This window comes from Grammomys surdaster, unplaced genomic scaffold (genome assembly GCF_004785775.1).
Source record: "Grammomys surdaster isolate TR1022 unplaced genomic scaffold, NIH_TR_1.0 193, whole genome shotgun sequence".
NCBI classification, from domain to species: domain Eukaryota; kingdom Metazoa; phylum Chordata; class Mammalia; order Rodentia; family Muridae; genus Grammomys; species Grammomys surdaster.
In genome coordinates, this window is record NW_021604638.1 from 9788278 (window position 1) to 9813824 (window position 25547).

The 25547-nt window shown below is 48.6% G+C and overlaps 2 protein-coding genes across 7 annotated transcripts in view; one reads left to right on the top strand and one right to left on the bottom strand.

Annotated features, from left to right (window-relative positions):
• The window catches only part of Ncoa5 (nuclear receptor coactivator 5), a 32447-nt gene extending 13908 nt beyond the window's left edge, over nt 1–18539 (top strand). For 3 of the 4 annotated variants that reach the window (XM_028769708.1, XM_028769709.1, XM_028769710.1), the window contains exons 3-8: nt 6331–6657; nt 8447–8583; nt 9691–9817; nt 14605–14804; nt 15967–16287; nt 16778–18539. In XM_028769708.1, coding sequence (XP_028625541.1) covers nt 6331–6657; nt 8447–8583; nt 9691–9817; nt 14605–14804; nt 15967–16287; nt 16778–17367 — 1702 coding nt within the window. In that variant the 3' untranslated portion in view covers nt 17368–18539. Of the gene's footprint in view, nt 1–6330; nt 6658–8446; nt 8584–9690; nt 9818–14604; nt 14805–15966; nt 16311–16777 lie in introns of all 4 variants that reach the window. The other variant, XM_028769711.1, reaches the window with a different exon arrangement.
• Nucleotides 18540–21419: 2880 nt separating this feature from the next.
• Nucleotides 21420–25547, bottom strand: part of Slc12a5 (solute carrier family 12 member 5) — a 36648-nt gene continuing 32520 nt past the window's right edge. For 2 of the 3 annotated variants that reach the window (XM_028769589.1, XM_028769590.1), the window contains exons 19-26: nt 25067–25236; nt 24720–24851; nt 23804–23911; nt 22618–22740; nt 22335–22534; nt 21999–22013; nt 21633–21766; nt 21420–21511 (exon numbers count right to left, since the gene is read on the bottom strand). In XM_028769589.1, coding sequence (XP_028625422.1) covers nt 21420–21511; nt 21633–21766; nt 21999–22013; nt 22335–22534; nt 22618–22740; nt 23804–23911; nt 24720–24851; nt 25067–25236 — 974 coding nt within the window. The remainder of the gene's footprint in view (nt 21512–21632; nt 21767–21998; nt 22014–22334; nt 22535–22617; nt 22741–23803; nt 23912–24719; nt 24852–25066; nt 25237–25547) is intronic. The other variant, XM_028769588.1, reaches the window with a different exon arrangement.

Consider the following 25547-nt stretch of genomic DNA (forward strand, 5'->3'; position numbering starts at 1 on the left):
CCTTTTAAGATACACCTTTATGTCATTATGTTGTCTACTTTAAAATAAAAATTGTTTTTAGATGTGCTGGCAAGACCTTCATAACACTTGTTTTGCTGGACCCTGAGTGTCAAAACACCTATCTTTGGGAGTTTTCACAGGATTATCACTTCTTTAGAAGACTACAGTTCTGCTGGGCTTGCTCTGTGTTCAGTAATGTGCCTCCCTAATGACTCTAGCTGTCAAGGTATGATTCTGACACTTTTTGCATGGCAAAGCATGAAATCTGCATGAAGGATCTGTACTCAAGATCCTTAGTGTACAACCCATGGGCTGCTTTCTTAGACCAGTTTAGTGCGCTACTTCCTAAGCCAAGTTGTTCGTTGCTGGTAAACAGGCATCAGTCTGCTTTCAGTGACTTGAGTTAGAATTCTCATCCCAGATTTTTGAAGTTGCCATTTTCAGTCTACTTTGAAAATCAAATGTTAGAGCACACCCTTGTGCCCATTTGGCCTCCAAGTACTGTTTCCTAAACCTTCCCATATTACCTAAAGAAAACACAGAATTACTTTGACCACACCAAAAGATCTTCAGAGATTTTTCTCATAACTTCGAAGGATGTTGACCATAGTGCCTCTCTGGTGCAAGCCACTGGGGATTAGCTTATCAGAAATAACCTGGTTCTGAACAGATGTCCTGTGTGACCTGGGGTGCTTTCACCATATCCAGGTGGCTTTAATTTCTTTGATAACTGCTTGTTCCTGTGGTATGAGATTGCCCCAGTTTTCAGTGGCCTCAAGATGGAAGACGCTGGGCTGTGATTTACTTCTTACACCTGAAGAAAGTCATCATCTCTCAAGAAGTGCCACGCCTAGCAGCAGAGAAGCAGCACACTTCCCAGGGGAAAACTCAGAGAGCCCACATCTCTGAAGTGTCCGTCTCATTGCATCGTGTCCTACCTGCATTGATAGACTTCTCCAGGTCCTTTATCTTTCACCACATCTTGTCATTTACATAATGGTATTTGTGGGCAGAATCTGTGATGGGAATTTGAAGAGCTGATAAAGGATTTTTCTCAGGGTCAAATGAAGGTTGACCCTCTCGAGGACAATACTGCAGTGGACACAGGAAAAAAAGGAGTGAGCAACAAGAAAGGAAGATGAGGCCTTTCTGCTGAACCTTCCGTACAGTCAAAGCCAAGGAACACTGTCCTGGATCTAACATTTCAAGACTGCTGGAAAACAGTGCAAGTCTGTCTCAGATGGCTCTTAAGCCATCTGTCAGTTCTTTGTATGCTTTCAAATGCCTAGTGCCCTCCAAGCTCCTTTAGTCCCCAGCAAAGGAAGCCAGCCTGTCAACCAGAAGCATGTCACTGCCTATTGAGCCATGGTTTTCCCCTCAACCACCCCCACCTTATCTCTAAAATGTTCCCCAGTGATTTGATTCTCTTTTTTAAAAAAAGAACATTGGCCTCCCCTTCTCCCTCCCTGTGAATAGATCAAGAACATGGAGCAAAACTGTGCTGACCATGTGCTTCCTTCTGGCCTTCGGTGCTAGTGTGTAACTGTCGTCTTCTGTTCCTTCTTGGTGTCTAATGGTGTGGTTTGTGACTGTATGCTGTTTTAGCTTTCCTATGTAAAGTACCTCTGGGTACCCTGCAGTGATCCTATGAACTTTTTGTGTTCCAGAAATTTGCTTGTAACCTACATATCATATGAGGTCAAACTCCTCATCTAGGAGGCTTGTCCTCACCTACCTTTGGATGCTGGCACAGCACTATCCTTTCGTTAACTGTGTTTTTGTTTTGAGAAAGATGGCGGGATGAGAAACAGGAGTGCTGTTGCTCTGAGAACTTTACTGTTTGGGTCCTAAAGTGATTCTAAAAGGGCTTTTTGTTTTGTTTTTGTCTCCAGAAGAACAGCAGTCTGCCATATTGTTCATTTGGGGAAGGAAAATGTTTGGCCTTTTTGTTTTTGATAGTTACTGTCTTTACCCCCACATGCCTTTGCTTCCATCCATTCTCCTTTGTGAATGTTGCCCTTTCTGTATTTTTATCCAGAAGAGGATTATTAGCTTTGTTGCCCATGGACTTCAGAGTCTTTGAGGGAAGGGAAAAGAAGGTTGTGCCATACAAGAAGTATGGACCTAGGCTGTGAAAGCAGGTTGTTATGGTCAACCTGCAAAGGAAAGTCTACCAGGTAAGATGCCTCGATGGAATAGAAACATGAACTGCTGGGCTGGAGATGTAGGTTGGTGGCAGTTCTTACCTAGCATGTAGGAGCATTGAAAATAAACAGTGATAACAAGCACCAGATACAGCATTTATAATTGTCATGAAGCTGTAGAGAACACACCATGATGCTTACCCACATTTTCCTAGCCTAAGGCCTTGTGTGCTTTGTGACTGACCAGGCTCATGATATTTCAGCCCTGATTGCCAAGAACACTTGAAATTTGAGTTTATTTCTAATCACTTTCCCAAGGGAGGTCTATCCACCAACCTTTAATAATCTAAAAACTACTTTGTGTTTGTCCCTGTCTATTGTATCCTGACCATTTGCCCACGTTTCACACTGCAGCAGATGGTCCAGTAGCAGGAGGAGTCTGCAATGCAATAGGAGAGCCTGGGCCGTCTGAGTCTGAGTCTGCTTCTAGTAAGAATGGCTAGTACTCATTTAAACATTTGGCTACTCTCTGGTGATGCCCACAAATCAAAGAGTACTTGATGAGCCTTAAAATAGAGGACCAGAATAGCCATAGCTGAGGCAGAAAGGTCTTTGGAACCTAGAATTTGAGACCAGCCTAACAAGTCCCTCATCTCATTTTTTTTTTTTTTTAAGATTTTTAGAAGCAAAATTGCATTTAAATTGCTTTTGTTGTAGCTATGAGGATGGAGGGAAATTGAGGCTTTCTCTCAGGCCAGTCACACTGATAAATGCCTAGTATATACAGTCGTAATGGATGGCAGGTCTCACACGGGACCTGCTCTTGGAAGGCTTAGAGTTCAGTAAAATAGTTGAATTTTTTAAACATTTCCAAAACTCTGCTAAATCCTGGAGACAGCCTTCAAGACAGCTTTCTGTTGATAGGGAATCTATGTAAACAGATATCACCAAAATTTTTTTGTTGTTTTGTCAACATAAAGTATACTTATATCCAGACAGCTGTTCAGTGATACAGTCTTAACACTATTATGTCCAATGTCAGTTAAAATGTGCACTGTTTGGCTGTTGCCTCAGGACAATTTGCTAAGTGAAGTAATAGTATGTGTAGGAACACATCCCTTCCAACATAGTTCCATGTAGTATGTTTCTGGTGTCAAACTGACATCTTTGTCTCTGTAGAACGTCCAGTCTCCTGGAGAAGATGCCTAAATGATAGGAGAAAGTACAGAGTAGCTGGTGCAGTTCAGAGGTAGAGCTCCCACTTTTAACATGCATGGTACTGTTAAGATTAACCCTAGTACTTGCCCAAAAATTAAAACTTTGAAATTTAGAAGCAGAAAGTAATTTTTGCCCCTCCTTATAAAGTTTGGTCTCACTGTGTAGCTGGTCTGTACTACAGTAGTATATACTAGGCTAGCCACAAAGTCATGACAATCCGTGCACCTTAACCTTCTGAGTGCTAGAGTTTCAAATGCATGCTACCACACCTGGCAAAACCTTTAAACTAAGAAAATCAGTCAGGCGTGGTGGCACACATCTGTAATCCCAACATTCATGAGGATCATGAACCTAGGCTATGAGACACTGTCTCAAATATCAGAAAATAAACTTAAGAGAATCGGGAAGTAGGAGCTGTTTTTATACTGAAACCTAGAAAAGGAGTATGGGTCCATTCCTGCTGCACAAAAGGATCGGGAAAGATCTAGGGTGTACGTGAAAGGCTCATATGGCAAGAAAGTGGTAAACTAGGGGGAGGGTCAGAAGTCACTCAGACCCTTCCTGGCCTTGATGGAGATTTCTTCATTGAATTTAAATACTATGGGAAAGTAATTAAAAGGCTTTTACTACAGAAATGTTTCCTCAAGAGCTACCTTTCTAGACAAAGATTAGGTAAGAGCAGAAAGGACACTCTAGAAGGTTCTTGCTCTAGTTTGGAGGCAAGGTCTAGAGTTAGTATTCAGCAGTACCAGTGAAGGTAAGATCGGCAGAAAAACACCAGTTTTCTGAAAGGAAGCTAATGTCATATAGACCTGTAATTGGGGTGTGAATGATGACGTTCAGCTTTCTGGCTTGAGTGACTGTCCGCTGTGTCATTTTTTGAGGTGGAAAGCTAGGGGAGGAGCCTGTTTGTTGGGGAAGATGAAAAGTTTCGGGCAGGTTTTATGGAGAAGGTAATCTTGAAGGTGGGTCAGACATAAGACATTGTACAGATGTAAGTGCCAGATCAGGGTGAGACACAGACATGGGGGTTTGTAGCAGGGAGAAAGCAGTTACTAGGAAGAGTGAGGAAGTAGCTCAAAAATGACGTGGGTTTTCCTGTGAGGGTTGAGTGTCCTTGGATTCATCTAAGAAGTAGAGATAGCACATGAACAAAAGTATGGAGACAAGTGTGTTTGTGAATTAAGTCATAAAAGCAACTTAAGTTAAACCAGGAAATGAAGAGGAAATAGTGATAACAGGCCGTGGGTTGTGCACTGTGTGTTCAGATACTGATTCCTGCCCAGAGATCTGGTTGCACAGTTCAGACGTTGGCATTGTCGTCCAATGATTGATTATTGGAGCACCTCCTATCTCAATGATATGTAAAAATTTCTTTTCCGTTGCCTCTGATTGGTTACTAAAGAACAGATTCAGCCTGGAGCTGGACAGGAGAGAATAGAATGGGGCTTATGATCCCAGTCAGAAGGCCCCAAAAGAGAGGAGAGAGGGAAGAAAAGGACCAGGAGGATTTGCCATGAAATAGAGTGAGCCAGAGCAAGACTCAGATTGCAGGTAAAAGACCACGTGGCTAGGAAGTTGGCAGCCATAGAGGGTTAGAATAGATTAGTATCTGCCCAGCATAGTGCCTGCAGCTTGTTAATAGATAGGTCTCTGTGTCATTTATTCAGAAGTTAAAATGGGCTAGAGTGAGTGTACAAACGCCCTGCTGTTACTTGGAAGCAAAAGGAGTGAAGAAAAGCCCCTAGAATTTACAGGCCCAATTTGTTAGGCTGCCTGGGGCTCCCTGGAGAGCCAAGAGATGACGGGTAACTGAGAGATGGATGTTTAGTATGGAATGAATGAATTGAAATCAAGATTGATATTTTTGCTTTTTGGGAAATTCTTTTGATGTCAACACAGAAATGGGCTTGCATAGGAGTGACACATTTGAAGGGACTACAGAGGAAAGATCCAGGTGACTTAGTGGGGATGGGGACGAAGAGTCAAAGCTAACTTACGGACTTAACCGTTGACAACTGAAGAAGTGAAAAGTGCAGATAATTGGCTAGGTTAGAAGGGACCTCTGTCATTATAAGTCTGTCTGAAGTCAGTTTCCAGTGAGTGGGATGGCTCATGAAGGGTGTTGAGGTAGAGAGAGATGCAAGCACATTGCTGACTTCAAACGCTTAACATGAAGCTCAAAACCGTGTACAAAAAGGAACTGACTGGGTTCCATGTAAACTTGTAGGTTAGATTGGAAGAAACTGCTATCAGTAGCAGTACACCGAGCTAGCTTTTTCAGACTTGTTAACTTTACAAACCAGATTTTGCTTGGTTTTTTTTTTCCCTTGCTCTGAATGTCCTGCTAGATATTTTAAGTGGTTTTCTATACTTTAAAAATCCTTTCTTTGATTCCTTTGTATGAGATTGTGTCTGAACAGGGTAACAGATGGGGTGACTGCCCTTAGAGTCCTAGTCCCGTGCTCACTGTTGAAGTGCTGTGTTAGAGAAGAGTGACGTGAAGGGTAGCACTTCCTCCCATAAAGAACCGGACGTCTGGCTTTTCCTTGATGAGCCTTGACCCTTCCTGAGCCCCAGTAGTTCTGACCCATAAAGCCTCTTCATATACAGTAATGGGGTAAAATAGACTTTAGGGAGGAGAGTGCTTTCCCTTTGAAAACCTGTTGTAACTGAGGCAACGACTCAGTTTGTTTAAGACGCTGAGTTATGACTAAAGCCTGATAACTCCTCAGACAACAGCTTTTGTTCATGCATACTTCCTTGATGCTGCAATCCTTTGAGGTTCTAGAACCTTCTAGGCCTAACAAGATGGATGGTTTCCTAAAATTTGTAGTTAGGTTCTCACTGTTTGAGTGCTGTACTTTAGCGAAAAATACTCGGAGGGAGGTGGCATTCTCTTATTCAGAGCTGAAGGGTTGGCCACCCAAAGTTTCTTGTCTTAGTATATTTTTGCTAACTCCCACAGGGATCCCTATAGCTTTGGAGACAGTCGAGATACAAGGCGTGATCGCTCTCCGATTCGAGGAAGTCCAAGGAGAGAACCCAGGGATGGCAGAAATGGCCGGGATGCCCGGGATAGCAGAGACATTCGAGACCCTCGGGAGTTACGGGACCGCAGAGACAGCAGGGACATTCGGGACCACAGAGACAGCAGAAGTGTACGTGAAGCTCGGGACCTGAGGGATTTTCGGGACTTTCGTGATCTAAGAGACTCTAGAGATTTTCGGGATCATCGAGACCCTGTGTATGAGAGATACAGAGACATAAGAGACTCCAGAGACCCTCTATACAGGTATGTCCAGGGATAGCCTGTCTGCCGTTTTGTTAAAGGCCTGTCTTAGGTGTATTTGGATATACTTACTGAGAATTGTACATAAGTAACCTTACATTTCCTGTGCCTATCAAGTAGTGTACAGTAAGTTTGCTGAGTGTATGAATAATTGGTGTACGGTATTTATTAAAACATCTAGAGCTGGGCAATGGTGGCGCACACCTTTAATCTCAGCATTTGGGAGGCAGAGGCAGGTGGATCTCTTGAGTTCGAAAACAACCAGGGCTACACAGATAAACCCTGTCTCAAAAAAGCAAAAAAGTATCTGGATCTAATAGTTGTGAAAGATTCTGTTGTACAAATGAAAGCACAAGTGGAGTATAAATTAGGTTGGCCATGCAAGACCACAAAGCTATGCAGGTCGTCAGGACATGCCTGACAGGTGCTCTGTATGGTGAGTCATCAGGTGCAGATGAAAGCCACTTGGGAACCCATTTCACACCTTCTAGGACAGGTCTACTGACTGTCAGGAAAGACACAGAAAATAATGATTAACAGGATATGTACAGTAGTGTATACTCAGATGGCTCATGGCCAGGTGTGATAGCACATACCTGTAATCCTAGCACAGGGAGATGAGACAAGAAGACCAGTTCAAACCACTGTGAAAAATGGTTCAGGAGTTCCTCAAAAGGTCAGGAACGTAGGGCTAAGAAGAAGGCTTGGCTGGTCGGGCATCTACCGCACAAACAGGACCAAAGTGCTAACCTCAGTGCCTACAAGCAAGCCAAGCATGGTGTGTGACTGTAGCCTCAGCAGAGACAGATGGATCCCTGGAGTTCTTGGCCAACCATCTCTGACAAATAGATGAGCTCCAGGTTCAATGAGAGACTCTCAAAGAATAACATTAAGAGTGATCAAGGACACCAGCCTTTGGTCTCTCTACACTCAGTCCAGACACCACACACACGTTAAAGAGTTGAGGAGGATTCAGATAATCATGTATGAATGTGCATAGCAGCACTAGCATATAAACCACATATAAACATATAAACCACAAGCAAACCAACCCAAGTACCCATCAGCAAATGATGGGAAGGTTATTCAGTCTTAAGTTTATAAAATGCTGATAGATGTTAAAACAGGCGACCACTAAAAACATTGTTATACAAAATAAGCCAGACACAAAAAAACAGCCACTGTGTGAGGCCACATACTTGAAATCCTTGGAATAGACAAATCCATAAAATTAAGAAATACAGATTGTCAGGGCTGGGGTAAGCAGGTAAGTGACGTAGATTTCTGTGTGAGGTTATCTAACCACTGGAAATGGGTATTGGTGACAGCTACATGCCACTGGGGTTACAGTGCAGATGAGGGTGCGCTTAGATGGTTTAAAGTCATGGTGATACACACCTGTGATTGCAGCACAGGGGAACGAGGCAACCTTAGCTAGAGAGCAAGTTCAAGGCCACATGAGACCTGCCTAAAGAAAATACTATAATGACAAATTATTGATATATATTTTACAGCAGGTTTTTAAAAGCATAGGGAAGAGAGATGGAGAAGGTATAAAATGGTTCCTCCAACAACCATTTTCCATTTGCTCAAGTGCTGTCTGTGTGCCATCTCTTTTTATCTCGAGTCCTCGTCATTTGTGAGGGGAGTTAACTCACACAGCCGCCATATAAACCTGTGTGTCGATTCCTATGGCTGCCTGGAGGGACTCGAGTTCTGAAGCATTCTCTGTGTCTGATTTTTGCCAGATAGGGCAGAGTTGTAACTTGAGAAATTGTCCTTACCTTTTCAGGAGAGAAGGCTCTTATGACCGGTATCTGAGAGTGGATGACTACTGCCGGAGAAAGGATGATTCTTACTTTGATCGATACAGAGACAGCTTTGATGGACGAGGCCCTCCTGGCCCAGAAAGTCAGTCTCGTGCAAAAGGTGAAGTCACAGCAGTGTGTTCCCATTACTGGGGGAAGTCACCAAAGATTTGTGGACACCAGCATCTCTACACAAAGGGCTCAGTGGCCCAGCCAAGCAGTCCACAGATGTTAATGATGAGTTTTAAATGCAGATTAGCACTGTCATGAGATTTAATCATCCTACAGGAAATAGGAGACTGGATATCAAGAAATGAGCAGAAGCTGCAGGTGAAGGGCTGAGACGTGCTTGCCTTGTCGCTAGTTTTGCAGGTGACTGACCACAAATACAGGATGGGGTTGTATGTGACTGTCATTCTTACCTACCAGCTTCTCCCTTAGGGAAAGGCAAGGCTCTTACAACCTCAGTTTCTTGACTCTGCAAAGATTTTCAAACTGTTTTGTACTGACCGGTTAGAGATGGAGGAATCTCATCTGCTCTTGCCCATTTAACTAGTACTGGGCATTATAAAATGTGCACTTTGAGTTGTTTGTTTGTCTCTAAAGCGTCCAGACAAATTTACATTAGAAACATTACAGAACTGAAAAGAATGACAGTCCAGTGTCGGGTCAGTGTCAGGTAGGTACAGAGAGAGAGGGAGGGAGGGAGAGAGGGAGGGAAGGACAGATACAGAGAGACAGAGAGACAGAGACAGCGCGCGCAGCTGATTGACTGTTGCTTTTGGGAAAGTCTGCTATAGCCCAGGCCTGACTCCACTTCCCTGGCATGTTCTGTCTTGTCCAACTTTTTTTTTTTTTTTTTTTTTTAAACAAAAGTAGCCCTTACTCAACTGAGGTCACTGTGTAAGCTAGGCAGACCTTGAACTCAGCAGTCTGGTAGCCTCAGTCTTCCAAGTGCTAGAATTGTACAGGCATGAGTTACTACACTGGCTGATCACCTTTTTAAAACATAAATACCTGTCTTCCTTTCTTGGTCAGTTTAGTAGTAGAATTATATAAAGCATTACAGTGGCTGTAGCCTGTCACCCAAGGTTTTATCTTGATGGATTTAAGATAATAGAAAATAGTAAAAATGGTTAAGACTGAGAGACATGGGGATTAATTCAGAATGTCTTACTGCACTATGGAAGGGCAGCCCTCACGTAAGTTCCCTGCTGTTGTCTTGCAGAACGTTTGAAACGTGAGGAGCGGCGTAGAGAGGAGCTTTACCGTCGGTATTTTGAGGAGATCCAGCGGCGCTTTGATGCTGAGAGACCTGTGGATTGCTCTGTTATTGTGGTCAACAAACAGACTAAGTAAGAAGCCCATGCTTGTCTCTCCTTGGTCTGGAAAAGGAGTCGGTGCTTAGCAGCTCGCTCACTGACTATGCTGCCTTACTCTGTTGCTACCTGAGCTTAAGCTAGAGTGCGTTCACACAGTGACAGAAAATCCAACATGAAGCTGTTGTTTTAGTTTACTTAAATGGCAAGTTCAAACATGGCCTCCTCTAAAGTCCAACTGTGAGCAAGACATGCTCTCTTCTCTGTCAGCATCTTGTTGCTGTGTTCCTTGCTTCTGCCCTCTTTCCGGCCATGTTTTGTACTTGAAGAGTCAGAGTGGCAATGACATGTATCTTCTTAGCTTAGCAAACCTACTAAGGACAAGGCTTCTCTTTTCTGATATAGTCATTCTCCCTTTCTCTCCCTCCTCCTCCCTCTGTCTCTCTCTCTGTCTCTCTCTGTCTCTGTCTCTCTCTCTCTCTCTCTCTCTCTCTCTCTCTCTCTCTCTCTGTGTGTGTGTGTGTGTGTACATGTGTGTACAGGCACATAAGTGTATAGGTGTTACAAAAGCCAAATGACAGCATACGCTCTCCTCCTTGCCTTATTCCTTTGAAAAAGGACTTCTTAGCCGGGCAGGGTGACACACACCTTTAATCCCAGCACTTGGAGGCAGAGACAGGCGGATCTCTGTGAGTTCAAAGACAGCCTGATCTACAGAGTGAGCTCTAAGACAGCCGGGGCTACACAGAGAAACTGTCTGAAAAACTCAAAAAGAAAAAAGAAAGGGCCTCTTTCCAGACTTAGAACTACTGTTATTCTGCTAGGTTATCAGCCGTAAAACAGCAACAGTTTTCCTCCTGTCTGTGTCTCTGGAATTACAGATGCACTCGATCACACCCGGCTTTTAATCTAAACTTGAGTCCTCATGCTTACTGAGCTAGTAAGCTGTCTCTGCAGCCATCCATCCCAGGGTTCTACCGGACGGATAGCTTAGGTTTGTCCTGAGACTAAGGTAGCTTACTATAACTCCCAATCCCGGTGTTGTCATTTTGGACTGAGGCCCAGAACACTGTGACTCACTAGGGCTGGGTTATATGCCAGAGATTTAGAGATGAGGTGAGCCTTGCACAGCCATGTGACTGAGAATAAGAGTGGATGTTCTAGTCAGGAAAACTAACAGATCTCCCCAGCCACTCCCACAAGGGGCAGCCTTGAATCCTGTAGGACTTAAGCTTGGCCCTACAGAAGTGTGGATGACCACTTTAACCAAGTCAGAGTCCTGACACCTCTCTGTTCACTCTGTTAAGCTTTCACATTTGTCTGGAGCTGTGTTCTACTTCTGATATAGTTAGTAAATATGTATATTCCTAGCCATTTACAGTTACAGAAGCTCATCTCAACGGTGCAGTGGCTAGGGACTCTGGCAAGACACAGCCAGCAGGCAGGAGTTCACAGGCTTCGGGCTGCCTTACCTTTTCTAGATGGCAGATAAGTAGTCATCGTTTTCTAAGCACCTATTCCATACTGCCCACTGTTGACATAAACAATTAGTGATCTTCGCTGTAGTTACATGTGGGTCATTTAGCAAGGACTCTGTGCATGTGTGCATGGCTAGGCACTGGGACTGCAGTGGTGACAAGCAAACACCTTAGCCGTTTCTGACTGTAGATCTCATAGACTAGTGAGGACGATGACAAAAATACATAGATAATGAGTCCGTTTAATTTAACTTGGAGGTAAAATCAAGTGACAGGAACTAAGTCATGTTCCTGTGTAACTGGCTCTAAGAGGAAAAAAGACTTGAGTTTTGTAAGAGTTCAAGGACTTTCTTGTAACTTCACTTCTGTCTTAGTCGGGGTTTCATTGCTTCGAAGAGATGCCCATAGCAACTCTTAAAAAGGCAAACATTTCATTGGGGCTGGCTTGGGTTCAGTCCATTATCATCATGGTGGGAAGCATGGCAGGCAGACTTGGTGCTGGAGGAGGCAAAAGTTCTACATCTTGATCTGAATGCAGCCAGGAGGAACCTGTCTTCTGCAGGCAGCCAGGACCAAGTTCTCTTCCACACTGGGTGGAGCTTGAGCACTAGGAGACCTCAAAGCCCACTTCCACAGTGGCATACTTCCTCCAACAAAGCTGTACCTATTCCAACAAGGCCACGCCTCCAAATAGTGGCCCTTCCCATGGTCAAGCATTTAAAGCGCCACACCAGCTTTACAAGTAAATGCTGGAACTGGAATCCAAACTCATATTTTTACCACCAAAGCACATTTTGTTCCTGTTCAGCCTCCCAAAGGGCTGAAGAGTACATCAGGTCCTAGAAAGCAGTTGCTGGTAGACTAGAGAATCAAAAGAAAGGTATCAGCCAGTTGTGCTGAGGCCTGTAGTCTTAGCACTTTAGGGCAGGGGTGGGAGAACCTAGGCTACATAGTGAGATCCTGTCTTGAGACACATACATATATTTCAGAATCCTAGGACTGCTACACTGCAGAGCCTATGTAGTATGTGCAGCCAGTATAACTAAGAAAGCCCTACTGATGGAGAAGAAGGAGGTTGAGACTTTGACCTTCCAGGTAGAAACTGCCCAATTAATGTTATTGATCATTAGTACTTTTTATTTTATTCAAACAAATTCATCAGATGCTCTGGACAAAATCAGATTTGAAAGGGTAACAGATCCTGGTAAACTAGACCCTAGGAAGGAGCTGCACGTTAGTGTCGTTGCCTTTATCAGAGGCCTCATGCAGGCTAGTACAGGCCCTTATGGTTGCCCAGTTTAGTGTTGGTTTTTATTCAGTCATCAAACATGACATTGATGAACAACATGGCTACTAAGCCTAGACTATTAGTATATAGGACTGACAGGGGACCTATGGGTCACAGGACAAAGGTTCTACTGCATCAGAAAGACTGAACCTGGGTGCTTAGAGGAAAGACAGATAGGTTGTGAAGAAATAGTTTTAGTTTTAGCTTATTCCATTACTGTCTTCATGAAGAAAGGGGTGTGAACATCGGCGATGGCAAGGCTAAGGACAAGAACGAGCCGGAGACGATCTTTGAGAACCAGAACGCACACTTCGAGGTCATTGAAGAGGCAGAAGAGGTGGATGGTGGAGATGTACACTGCTGAATGGAGTCTGACCATCCAGTCAGAAGAGGCCAGCCTGGTCTACAGAGCGAGTTCCAGAAAAACCCTCTCTCAAAAAAACAAAAACAGAGACGAGTTTGATAAAAGCAAAGCCTGTTTGGGGCAGAAATCCTGGTGCTTTTAGAGTAATCCTCTCCTTAGGTCCTTCTCCAGCAATTGGGAAGACCACTGGGCCACACAGCCACAAGCTAGCCCCCCATTAGCACAGGAGCACCATGGTAGATTCCATTTCCTGTGAAATGTTCTATCAAAGCAAAATTTGGAAAGCTATCAGAAAAAATTTGGACAAAAACCATACTTAGAAGAGAACTTCTTGTTCATTAAACTGGCAGAAGAACTGGAGAGAGCACAACACGGGCTGCTCTTCCCGAAGAGCTGCACTCAGTTCTCAGCAGCACGTGGAGGTGACAGCCTTCTCTAACTTAGTCCTAGAGGATCCAGTGCCCTCTTGTGGCCTCCTGGGGCACGAGGAGGTCCAGGGTATATAGATGTATATGTAGACAAGACACATAAACAGAAACCTTTTAAATGGAGTAAACTGGTAGAGGATAAAGAGAACGACAAAAAGTTTGATGAGCAGTTTTGAAAACCTGTAAGTCAGTGGATGAAGACCCTCCAAGTCAGATGCCTTCACACTTTTATGACACTATGCGGCTGCTTCTGGGGATAAGGTTGTTTCTTCTAAAGATCAGAGTGAAGAAAACTAGAAACACATCCGTGTTCTCACAGGAGAGTCCTCTAGGGACCATCATCAAGGAGTGGCTCAGAAGTGATCTGTGTGACCGAGCTCCTTGGTGAACATTTTATCCCATAGCTGAAGGTTTTTAGGGGAAGATGTGTCGATTATCAAAGACTGCTTGGAACTTTGTGACAATAGATCAACAGGAAGAGACCACCAGGTTTGAAAACTTAGTAAAATTATGAAAGATATCTTAGGAAAAAGATCAAAGGTGGTTGTGTCAGGTCTCTTGGTGACATCCTCATGCTGCTGTTATAAGCACTTAGGGTAGATAGCAAATATGGAAAGAATCATAAAGGTTTAACACCTGAGAGGCCTTGGGGGTTAGAAGATAGCAAAAGACCCCATGGAGGTCCCACCTGACCACTCCATTACTGAGACCATAAGGCAGGAAGCAGGCAGAGGCTGAGACGAGAGGCAAACCTGGAGGACCTGCCTACTTAGTGTGTGGAGCTGCGCTTCTGTCCTATGACTTCATGTCTGCTCATGGGTGTGAGGCCAGTGATGCTTTCTCTAGTGTCACTTCACATGTAACTATTAAATAGTTTTCTGGTAACCACCTGTTAAGCTGAACTCTGTGGGAAGCAGTCTCCTCGGGGCTTACTTTCCAAAGTACTAGGGAACAAAATGCTGACCTCCCCAAGGTCTGAACAGGCTGGGTGGGAGCCACACTGCAATTTTCTGAATAGAAAATGGCCACTCAGAGTCAGCTTTAACAGGATATGAGAATGGGGAGGAGGTGGGTCAAGTACTGTCCTACTGGCAACTTCCTGTGTGCCCGTAGCACAAGTTAAAATTATTAGTCTAGAAACCCAAAGATAGTATTAGGTGGGCTTAAATCTGAGTTCTGAGGAGACACAGCTGGCTGAGGTTCAGAAGTTTACAGATTGAGCTATGGCTAGGGAGTGCTCACTCGGATCCTGTTTGTTCTCACAGAGATTATGCTGAGTCTGTGGGGAGGAAGGTACGAGACCTGGGCATGGTTGTGGACCTGATATTCCTCAACACAGAGGTGTCGCTCTCACAAGCACTGGAGGACGTCAGCAGGGGAGGGTCTCCCTTTGCCATTGTCATCACCCAGCAGCACCAGATCCACCGCTCCTGCACAGTCAACATCATGTTTGGAACTCCACAAGGTACAGAGGCCTAAGTAGTCCAAATTCCCAGAGGTAGTCACCAGCAGATTCTGTGCCCTGCCCATGAGAAGTGGGTTCTGAGAAATGACTGGCGTTTCAGTTCCACTGTGGCAGCCCCTTCCTTTAATGTGGAAAAGACTTCATCTTTTCCTTGGTGTTCTCTGATACTGTTCTAGACCTGCTGGCAAACTGTCAACAGCCAGCTATGTTGGAGAGGCGGGCTGATTAGTAGTGGTTACAATTTCCATGTGTTAGTACTTCCACTGTGTCCCATCTCAAGCCATCAGCGGGACATCACTGAAGGGACTCTTGGAAAGACCTGCGCACACCTGGCTCCCAGTGAGGTCTGGCTTAGGCATCTGCTACCTGAAATGCACCTCCCAGGGATGAGACTCTCACAGACAGGCTGCTGCCTGTCAGTGTGCTAGAAACGCAAGTAGAGTAGTTACAGGGACAGAAGCGGCTCTCGTCCGCTAGAGGAAGGGACTTGTAGTGCTTTGAGCCCAAGCACAGACTCAGCCGTCTGTGCCCTGTGGATCTTAAGCCTAACCTCCCCTTTTCCAACTGCCTATGATCTCTGTTGACCTGGCTCTCACACCTATAGTTGCAGGTATGGTAGAATTATTTGTATCTGAAGAACTGTTCTTAGCCTGTGTGTAGACATTTATGTAAGGTTCCAAGAAATGTCCTCAATACCCTGTAAGACTGTTGCCTCATTGAGAAGAGATGGTTATTTAGGGTTACAATTTAATCCTAGTCCATGACTTTCAAACTGATGAATTAAAAAGCTGTAGTGGCTCTGCCCGGAGCACAGCAGGGAGCCAGGCTTCACACAAGATTCTTCGGCCTCCTGCTGCTGTATGGAGGCTGCCCGGCTGCTCCCCACATGGCCTATTCGGCCTATTCGACTCTGTGGGAGGCTCTTGTGTTCCTTTGGTTTTTATCACAGGTCTGTGATCCACTGAAGTAGCAGCTCTGTAGGAAGGTGTGTCCCACACTGAAGAGCGCTGCTCTGTCCCTCAGCCCACCTCACTCTAGGTTCAAGACTTCTTGGCACTGCAGTGCTTCTCTGCTTTGAGACTGAGAAAGGCTTGGCAAAGCACAGCAGTGGGCACTTGGATCTGTCATGGGAGAAAATGACTGGTGTCATTCCCTCCTATAGAGCATCGCAACATGCCCCAGGCAGATGCCATGGTGCTGGTGGCCAGAAATTACGAGCGCTACAAGAATGACTGTCGAGAAAAGGAACGTGAGGAGATTGCCCGACAGGCAGCCAAGATGGCTAATGATGCCATCCTCCAGGAAAGAGATCGTGGAGGCCCTGAAGAAGGAGGTCGTGGGGGGCACCCTCCAGCTATCCAGAGCCTCATCAACCTCCTGGCAGACAACAGATACCTCACTGCCGAGGAGACGGACAAGATCATCAACTACCTGCGCGAGCGGAAGGAGCGGCTCCTGAGGAGCAGCGCCGACTCTCTGCCTGGTGAGCTACGTGGCAGGGCCGAGGTGAAGTTCTCACTCTGCATTTCTCTCATCCCGTGCTCTGTTGGGAGGGTGGCATGCCCAGGGTTCTCTGGGGTGGGCAAGGGACATAAGCCATTCTCTGGCTTCTCCCACAATCCATGCACGCTGATGATGCTGTTAGTGACGATCTGGATGCACTGCTGAACTCTGCTCCCTAGAGTCGGGCTGCTGGGGCTTAATCTACCTAGTATTGTTGGCATCCCAGGAGCCATGATGGATGCCTCTTGTTTATTTATTTAGTTAGTTTTGTTTTTTTAAGCAGTTTTGTTGAGCATTGGGCTGCTTTCTGTGAAGCAGTCCATATCCTGCAATGGCCCCTTTGGAATTTGATGTTACTGTCTGTACTGTATGACTGTTTCGATGTGTGATTGTTGTTCTTCCTGTGGCTGCTAGGCCTCCTGCCCTTAGGGGGCACTCTCAACCAGATGCCTCCCTCTTCTGTCTTCCAGGCCCGATTTCCCGCCAGCCACTCGGGGCGGCCTCGGGTTCCACGCTGAAGACACAACCAAGTTCCCAACCGCTTCAGAGCGGCCAAGTGCTCCCTTCTGCTACACCCACTCCAGCCGCACCCCCCACCTCCCAGCAAGAGCTTCAGGCCAAAATCCTCAGCCTCTTCAATAGTGGCGCGGTTGCGGCTAACAGCAGCTCTGCATCCCCCTCAGTGGCTACCGGAAGCTCCCAGAACCAGAATTTTTCCACAGCAGCAAACAGCCAGCCTCAACAAAGACCACAGGCCTCAGGAAACCAGCCTCCAAACATTGTGGGACAGGCAGGGTCTGCTCGGAACATGGGCCCTAGGCCTGGGGCTCCTTCTCAAGGGCTCTTTGGTCAGCCTTCCAGTCGCCTGGCACCTGCCAGCAACATGGCTAGCCAGAGGCCTGTATCTTCCACAGGGATTAACTTTGACAATCCAAGTGTACAGAAGGCTCTGGACACCCTGATTCAGAGTGGCCCTGCCCTTTCCCACCTGGTTAGTCAAACTGCAGCACAGGTTGGGCGGCCCCAGGCCCCCATGGGATCTTACCAGAGGCATTACTGAGGTTATACTGATCCACTGTCCCTAGTCCTCACCTTTCCCTGGCCCCTCCCACTTCATCCTAAGTAGCGTTGTTGGGAAGTGTCCAGCACACTTTCCAGGTCACCATGAAATACCCTAAGTTTCTCTCACCAGTCCCTCCTGCGGCTGTTGCTTTTTACTTAACAGAATCAGAACTTAGACTGCATTCAGGGCTGGATCTTTTGTTTGGGTAGAAGATAAGTATTCTGGATCTAGGCTCAGCTTCTGCCTGGGATTGCTCTGGCAGCTGCCTGGCAGATTTGGAGGAAAAAAGGAAGAAGCCCAGCCCAGCTGCCCCAGTTGGGAAAACCGTTTCTGGACACCCTTAGTCTCCACCTCCACATCAGCCAGAGCCAGCTCCTGCCTGGCTCACAGTGAAGCCAGGTGGCATGTCGTCATTGTCCTGTCAGAGAATGGGACTCCAAGGACTCAAGAGTGATTTCTCTGGACTGTGAAAGTGCCACATGGCAGCCAGAGAAGAGAGGACTCCTGTGCCTGCATCAGTTTTCCATTTTGTTGGAAGGTCTCCAGACAACTGAGCCCCTCTCTCGGCACTTTGGCCTGAACTGTAACTCTGGGGCCCACTGCTCTCCACAGCATTAGCCAGCACCTTTCTCTCCACTGCACCTCATGCAGTCAGCACTGGGGGGCAGCTCCAGGCTCTGGAGCTGGACACCTGTGTTAGTGATTTATTTTGAGCCCCAGGCTTTTATTTTCATTCAGACTCTTGTTCTGTTTTCTGATGAGCAGGAGACAGGGACCATTTGATGTTAGACTGTGGTAGTTGGATACGTTCTCACACAGAACAGCATTCATAACTTTTGAGACAGGGTGATACTTAGAGAAGGGTTCTGGCTGCTGCCCTGAGTAGAGCCAAAGGAAGAAGCACCTTTTCCTTTGGGAAAACCTGCTCATTAGAATCCCGGGCAGGGATTAAGTCTGGAGGAGAGTCAGGCTGGGCAGCAAGAGTGAGAACTCCAGCTGAGTCCCTGCCAGAGGCTGAGCAAACCAGTTTCAAAGCCAAGTCCCCAAATGGCAGCAGTTTATGTTCTGATCTGTTTGTGTTATACGGTGGGTTTCTCTCCCCTCTTTGGAACTCTTGTGTTGTTGATAAAATGAAATAATTACTTTTTAATTAAAATGAAAAAGCCAGACCTGTGCTAATCTTTCTTGGGTGTGTCTACAGCACCTCTGCTGAGCATTTTCCCCAAGATCAGAATCTCTGTACTCAGCCTAAACTTCCATGTGCTGTCCGCCTAGTGAGAAGTGTTGAGAGTAATGCCTACAGCAAACTGTCCTGCTCTGTCCTGCTGCTATAGAGACCGCGTATCACAGGGGTGTCATCACAGGGGTGTCATCACAGGGGTGTCCAAGACCTGCTACAGGGAAGGAAGCCGTTGTGAGGAGCCTTTATGGGCGATGGTTTTCATTCCCCTTTTGCCTTCATGCCTGTTGTTGCCCGTTGTGCAGGAGTTTGGCATAACCTATAGTCGGAACATGGAGGCCCTGAAGAGCCTTTAATACACGTGGCATGACTGTCCTGAGCGTCCTCTAGAGAAGACTTGCTGCCTCCCAGAGGGTACCATGTGACCTGATGTCTAGGAAGCACCTCCTAGCTCAGGCACAGGGCCCCAAAGCTGCTGTGCTTACTTCTGTAAGCAGAGGCTAGCGTTTCCCACCTAATATCTAACTGGCCAAGTTCCAGCCCAGCCTGGGCTCCATGAAACTCTGTCTCAAGAAAATCCAAAGCTTCAAGTGCTGATGGTGAATTTGACTTCCTGAAGTATCTAAACCGTACCCCTCAGGCTATCAAGGGTGTAATAAAATTATTTTTATTGCATTGTGTGCAGACAGGTACCTAAAAAATTAACACAGTAAAAGCCTTAAAGCATTAAATGGGAGCATTCAACAGTAAAGGAAAGAGTGGACCCTCTCCTTTGCATATTGGCACAAAGAACACAAGATCAATACTGAGGCAGGGTGCGAAATACCGAAACACTAAAATTAAAGGCAGGCCTAATAATAATAGTAATAACGATAAATACTCTTGATTTGGCTTGCAACCTCTCCTATTTACAAGGGTTTGGACTGCATTGCATTGCCCTGCACATAGGTCTGCTGAAACAGAAGCAACACTCTTCTCACTACCAGGCTATTGAAATATTGCACTCAGAGTAGAAGTCACCTGGATGGACATGGAACATCTAGCTACAGTGATTATAAAGGTGACTTGAACGACACAAGGTTCATAACAAATATTGCACATGGAGCACAGAAAACTGGGGGTTTTGTTGTGGGCTGTTTGTTTTCATCAACGGAAACTTTGCTCTTGTCAACCAGAGTCTGGGCCCAGGTAGTGCAACTTTGGTTCCCTAATTGGTGTTGATACTGCCTCCTCCCCGTTTGCCCAGTCCCTCTCTTGCCCAAAAGGCAAAACCACGGCAAGGGAGGGCAGTCTTGAAGGATGACGGGTCCTGGGTCCTACACTTCCAACTTGATGGCTACTGCCTGGAAGAATATCCAGTCCCCATCAAATCTCAGAGGGGTCTTAAGCCAAGCAACAGGGCAGGGTCCCTCCAGCCCTGCCACTGGCCACACCTGAGCCTGTCATGATGGCTCAGCTGCAGCTCTCTCTGCCTTGGGCTCAAGGAAAAAGAGGTGGTGAGGTCAGCTAGTGGCCCTGGGCCTGGAGTGGGCATGGTGTCTAACTAGGTGCGCAGGCCAGGGCCCTGGGGCTGGAGGCACTGTACCCAGTCCCAGAGGGTGCTTAAAGGAGCATGCAGTGCCTGCCCTCTTAGTAACCATGCCCTGGGGGAAGGGAACCAGCCAAACGCCTCTCTAAGGGGCTGAGGGCACCTCCCCACAGGTGGGGCTGGTGGAGCGGAAGCGCCAAGGATGAGTTAGGAAAGCCAAAGGCCTTGGGTCCTACTCGGAAAAGGGCAGAGAAGCACTAGGAACAACAGCCTGTATGACTCCATCCCTACTCCAGGACCTGGTATCTGGAGAGACAGTAGCTAAGGACCTGCCGCTAGGCAGCAAAGCTCAGCCCCAGAAAAACCAGGCAACTTGGTCCCCGGGCAAGACTTGCAGAATGGGGACCAAGAGAGGGAATATCAGAGGCTGCGCGCGAGGCCTCCTGGTGAGTCGGCCCCTAGACTGACATTGGCCCCTCGCCTGTCCCAGGAAGGAAACTGGGGAGGGTGTGCCCTCCAGCTCCACGAATTCAGTCTTTGGCGAGGAGCCACGGGACAGGAGGAGCAGGCGGCAAGCCAAGAGAGGAGAGACGCCTGCTCCTCCACGAAGGCACGGGGCAGGGCTTCCTCGGTGGGCGCGGGCCTCAGTTTCTCCCCATGGAGGGGCGATCCCTCCCCCTCCTGGCCGCCGGGAAGCTCGCATCCACCGAAGTCGGCCGCCGTCTCACCTGTGTTCGCCAAGAACTGGAGGGAAGAGAGGAAAGCCCAGGCCGTGGACAGGAAAGGGAAGGGAGAGCTCCGGCCTTAAAGCACTTGGCTCTCAGCGCAGGGAAACCTGGCTCCCCGGGCTTCCGCCTTCCTGGGCGCCCGCAGCGAGGAGAGCGCGGCCGTGGCGAGGAGTCCGTTGCGTTTCTAGTTACAGAAATATGGGGACATTAAAAATACACGCGATGTCTCCTGTACACTATGTATAGCGCGGCCGAGCGGCGCTCGGGCTCGGCGACCAGGGTCCCAGGGGGAGCGCGGCGGGGCGTGGGGAGGGACGGGCTCGGGGCTGCCCGGCCCGGGACCACGGTTCCGCTCCTCTCCACGCCGCCTCGCCACCTTTATTGCAACGTCTGCTCCGGCGGGGTGAGGCCGGGCTCAGGAAAGGGGCCCACGGGCCGCCCTCCGGGTCAGCCCCGACGGGCAAGGCCTCCGGGCTGCAGGCAGCGGGAGGGAAAGGGGCCAGGGCACGGGCAACAGGGTCTTATGTAAACGGTGACAGCGGCGGGGAGGCGCGGCGAGGGCTCCGGGGCCGCGGGCCGGGCGCGCTCGGGGCGGAGTGGCAGGTCCTGGCCTTCACGAGTAGATGGTGATGACCTCTCGGCCGCCACCGCGGACCAGCATCACCCGGTCCAGTTGCTCAGTGAGGACCTCCAGGAATTCCATGTCTGAGAGCTGGTCAAGGAGACAGCCTGCGCCTTTCCTCAGCTGTCCTAGGGTTTCTATCCCAGGCTAGAGGACCCACGGACGGTGCCGTCCACCTCCCTCTTCCCCTTAAGTCCAGGATACAGTTTTCATCACCATTGCGATTGCGGGGAGGCCCGGGCATGTTGAGCAAAACCAGCTTGGCATCCCGGGATTTATTCACGATGACCTCGTTCAGCCGCACAGCTGTGTGCATGCGCCGCACGTTGGACTGGTTCCTGCAGAAGAAAGGAGAGGAAGTGTGGACGTGAGCCCAGGCCAGGAAGAGTTAGGTCTGGTTGCCCTCCCAGCCTGAGTCGGGCTGCTCGGGCCTGCTGCTTGCCAGCCTGGGACCTCCCCCAACCCCAGAACTCTCCAAGCTGGACAATGGCCAGAGACACCCCTTGAGGGTTCCGTGGAGTAGGAACCCTAGAAACCTAGAAGAGAAGATGGAAATGGTGGCGCACTTACAAGTTTTCCCACTCCCTTCAGGAAACACAAAGAGAAGCAAAGAGAGAAAGAAAAAGAGAGGGGTCAGGAAAAGAGGCACCCCGCTGAGCCAGCCACCATCTGCCCAGGATAAGCGTTGCCCCACCACCACCTTCACCCTTACAACAGCTGCACTTGGGAGTGGGTCCTGACCCCTACTGATCAAGCCCAGCCCTATAAGTCTTGAACTGAGGAAACCCAGGCAAGTCCTGCCCTTGGTAGTCAAACTGCCAGATCACGACCCTCCTGCCCAGTTACTCTGCCATATTAAACACCTTTAGGCCCACCCTACCCCCAGATGCAGCCCCAGGCCCGTACGGCTTCATGCTGAAGAAATCCTTGATGCCCTCGGAGGAGACGGGACTGGGGCCTTTATTCTTCTCAGCCACTGACTTATCCTTGGTCCAGGTAAGATGCACCTTCTCTGGGTCTGTCTCCTCCTCTCCCTCAGGCTCCTCCCCTGGAGACGGTGAGCTGCTAGGGCAGCTGGGAGCACTCTGGTCATGGATCAGCTGCACCTGAGGTAGGGATGATGGTTCAACTTTTGGTGGCCAAAGTTTCTGCTGCCACTAGCCAGACCCAGGCCACCCCAGCCACTCACCTCCTCCTCTGGCTTCTCCTCGTTGTCACAAGCTGTCTCTTCCGGAACATTGAGGCGGAGCCGAGTGTTGGCTGGATTCTTCCTCCGAATGGAGCCCCGAGACTCATCTGTGATGCTCTGGATCTAAAGAGTGACATAGGTTGGAACCAGCCCTGCTGGGGGTCACCGCCCACGCCCTGCCAAGAGCCATTACTACAGCTGATGCTTACCCAGGTTACACACGGTCCTAGGAGGCACACATTGTAAAAATAGCCGAGTGCCTCAAGATCAAACACCTACTGCATTGCTGCCCTGGTCCCTGGTCTCTAGAGCCCAGACTTTCCTGCCATTGGCAGCCAGCGGTCTAACACCTGGCACGGCAGGCTTGAGCCTAGCACCATGGTCCCACATCACTCTAGCTGGTCCCAGCACAGGGCATTTCTTATCACTTCTGCTGTCACCCTGGGTGACTCCCCTGTCCTTCAAGGGCTCAGCAGTCATTACCCTGAATACATATCAGCCACATTCTGAAAAGCAGATCCTCCCCACCTGAGAGAACTCGGGGTTCTTTACCTTCACCTGTGGGGCCCGCCACTCATTCCCCAGCTGTGGCTTCCAGGGGCTCTTCTGTCCCAGCCCTGGGCAGCAGCATCCCTCACTTCCCCCAGTGACTCCATTCCCTGGGGTGGATCTTTTTATCCATACTCCAGGAGGCCAGTGATTGAAACTGAAGAGACCTTACCCCGTGGGGTGCTCAGCACTACCTCTCCTGAGAGCCCTTCACTCAATCCCCTAGGAGGCTCGCCCGCTCCTCCCCAACATCCATGTCTTTATATCCCATCTGTTCCCCACTCGGCGAGTCTGTTACATGAACCCTTGACTCCCACACCGGCAGCACACACCCCCTGAGAACTCGTCATCCATACATATTTAGCATCCACTATTCTCCCTCAGGCCTAGAAGTCTCCTACAGAGGCAAAAGTCTGTCTCCATGCCAAAGTCTCTGTGAGGGGGCTGGAAAAGAGGCAACAGCTACGTGTAGCCAGCCCCCACAGCAGGGGAGCCAAGCGTTAGGAGGTGACGGAGGGCTAAGGTGAATGCAGCATTCCTGATGACCAGGGATGGCGGCCCAGAACCTCCCACATCTGTGCAGGCCCACAGTCTGAAGTAGCTTGTGGTTCTGCGATCCCCACTGGGGTGTCCTCACCTCCCGTTCCCTCTCATTCTTGGTGAGGTGCATTTGTTTGAGGATCTGAGACCGTTGCTCCATTACCAAAGTCTTCTCGTAGGTGTATGCTGAGATGTCGCTCTCATGCTATGGGTAGGGAGGACAACGACAGCGGCTTGGAACTAAGGAAGGCCAAGGCGGGGAGGCAGGAGCCTCCCCCCTCCCACCAGCCTGCAGCTTCTGATCATGTGTCCTAGCACCAAGGCTGTAGGAGGCCAGGGACCAAACCATGGCCTGGGAGAACAGGCAGCTTGTTCCCTGTGCACCCAACACAGAACCAAGGGTGTGAATCGTGAACTGATGAATGTCTTGATTAATTAATTAATTACCTGAGCGAATGAAGAAGGAGAAGAAGAGAACGAGAGATGAATGAACACACACCCGGATGAATGGGGTGCTGAGTGAACGGACGCAGGGGTAGGTTAATGGACACAGCATGAGGCGTGGCTACGCTGGGGAGGTGGAGAGACGCGAGTGGGACAGTGTGGCCCATGGGGAACAGAGACCATGCAGCAGCCCGCCTGGGTTTGAATCCTGCTTCTGCTGCTCACTGTGTTGTGCGGTCAGTCACCAAACCTTTCTGTGTCTCAATGTTCTAACTGGGAATGAAAACATCAAAGTGTGTATCTCGCTGGAGGCCATGAGACGTGCCAAGTGCACATGGCAGTCTGTCATAGAGTGGCGCTCTTCAACATGGCGGCTACTCTTGTAGGTGAGGGCTGGCTGGCTGGCTGAACCCTTGGGTGACAATGTAAGAGGTTAAGACAGGTTCACAGGGGAGGACGACCTGCATCTTCTGCTGACGGCTATCTGGACGGTCCTGATTGGTGCCTCAGCCAAAAGGAAAGAGCCCCAGCTAGGACGTTAAGAACTTCGGGGGCTCCTAGGGACCTACCATCTCCACCACCTCCACCTCTGCAGTAATGCGTAAGTGGTACAGAAATGTGGTCAGGTCTTTCTTCATCTGAATGCTGTTATCATCCATCTGGGCCACAGTGAAGATCCGCATTTTGCATTTCCTCCAGACCTGCAAGGATCAAAGGCAATCCTGAAAGGTCCAGCCAGAGGCTAAGAGACAAGCCAAGCCTAGAGCCTTGAGCCTCAGCAAAATGCCCGTCCCCCCACAGATAAGGGAGAGCAGAGGGCATGGAGGCTGCCCTTGACCAGAGCCCGGAGCCTCCCCACGGAGGTACCTGCATGCACGCATCCCTCCCCACGCCACAGCTGGCCACGCACACCCACCTTGTGGTGACGCAGCAGGAAGGGCAGCAGCATGAGCATGCCCCCGTCATGCACGATCCACCACACGTCTATGCTGCCCTCCGAGAAGCGCTCGGGGTTCCCGGGGAACATGGAAACATTCTTGGTGACCAGCAGGGCGAGGTGGCCGGCTGTAGTTTCCCGGACCAGTTCTTGGAAAGACCAAAAAAGGACCAGAGGGCAACAGTGACCAGTTCTCCCAATGCTCAAGAAAAGCCACTCTGTCTCCTGGCACCCAGCACTCACCTCCCTCCCCCATCTGACCTTCACCCTGAGCTCCAGTTCCATCAGAATACCAGCACCACCTGGGCCTCATCATCTACTGGATGTTTAAAAGTACTTCAATCCCTCTCTCCTGGGCTCAGTTTTCCCACCTGTTAAATGGCAATAATATCCCCTCTTCTTTTTTCTTTGTGTGTGTGTGTGTGTGTGTGTGTGTGTGTGTGTGTGTGTGTGTGTGTGT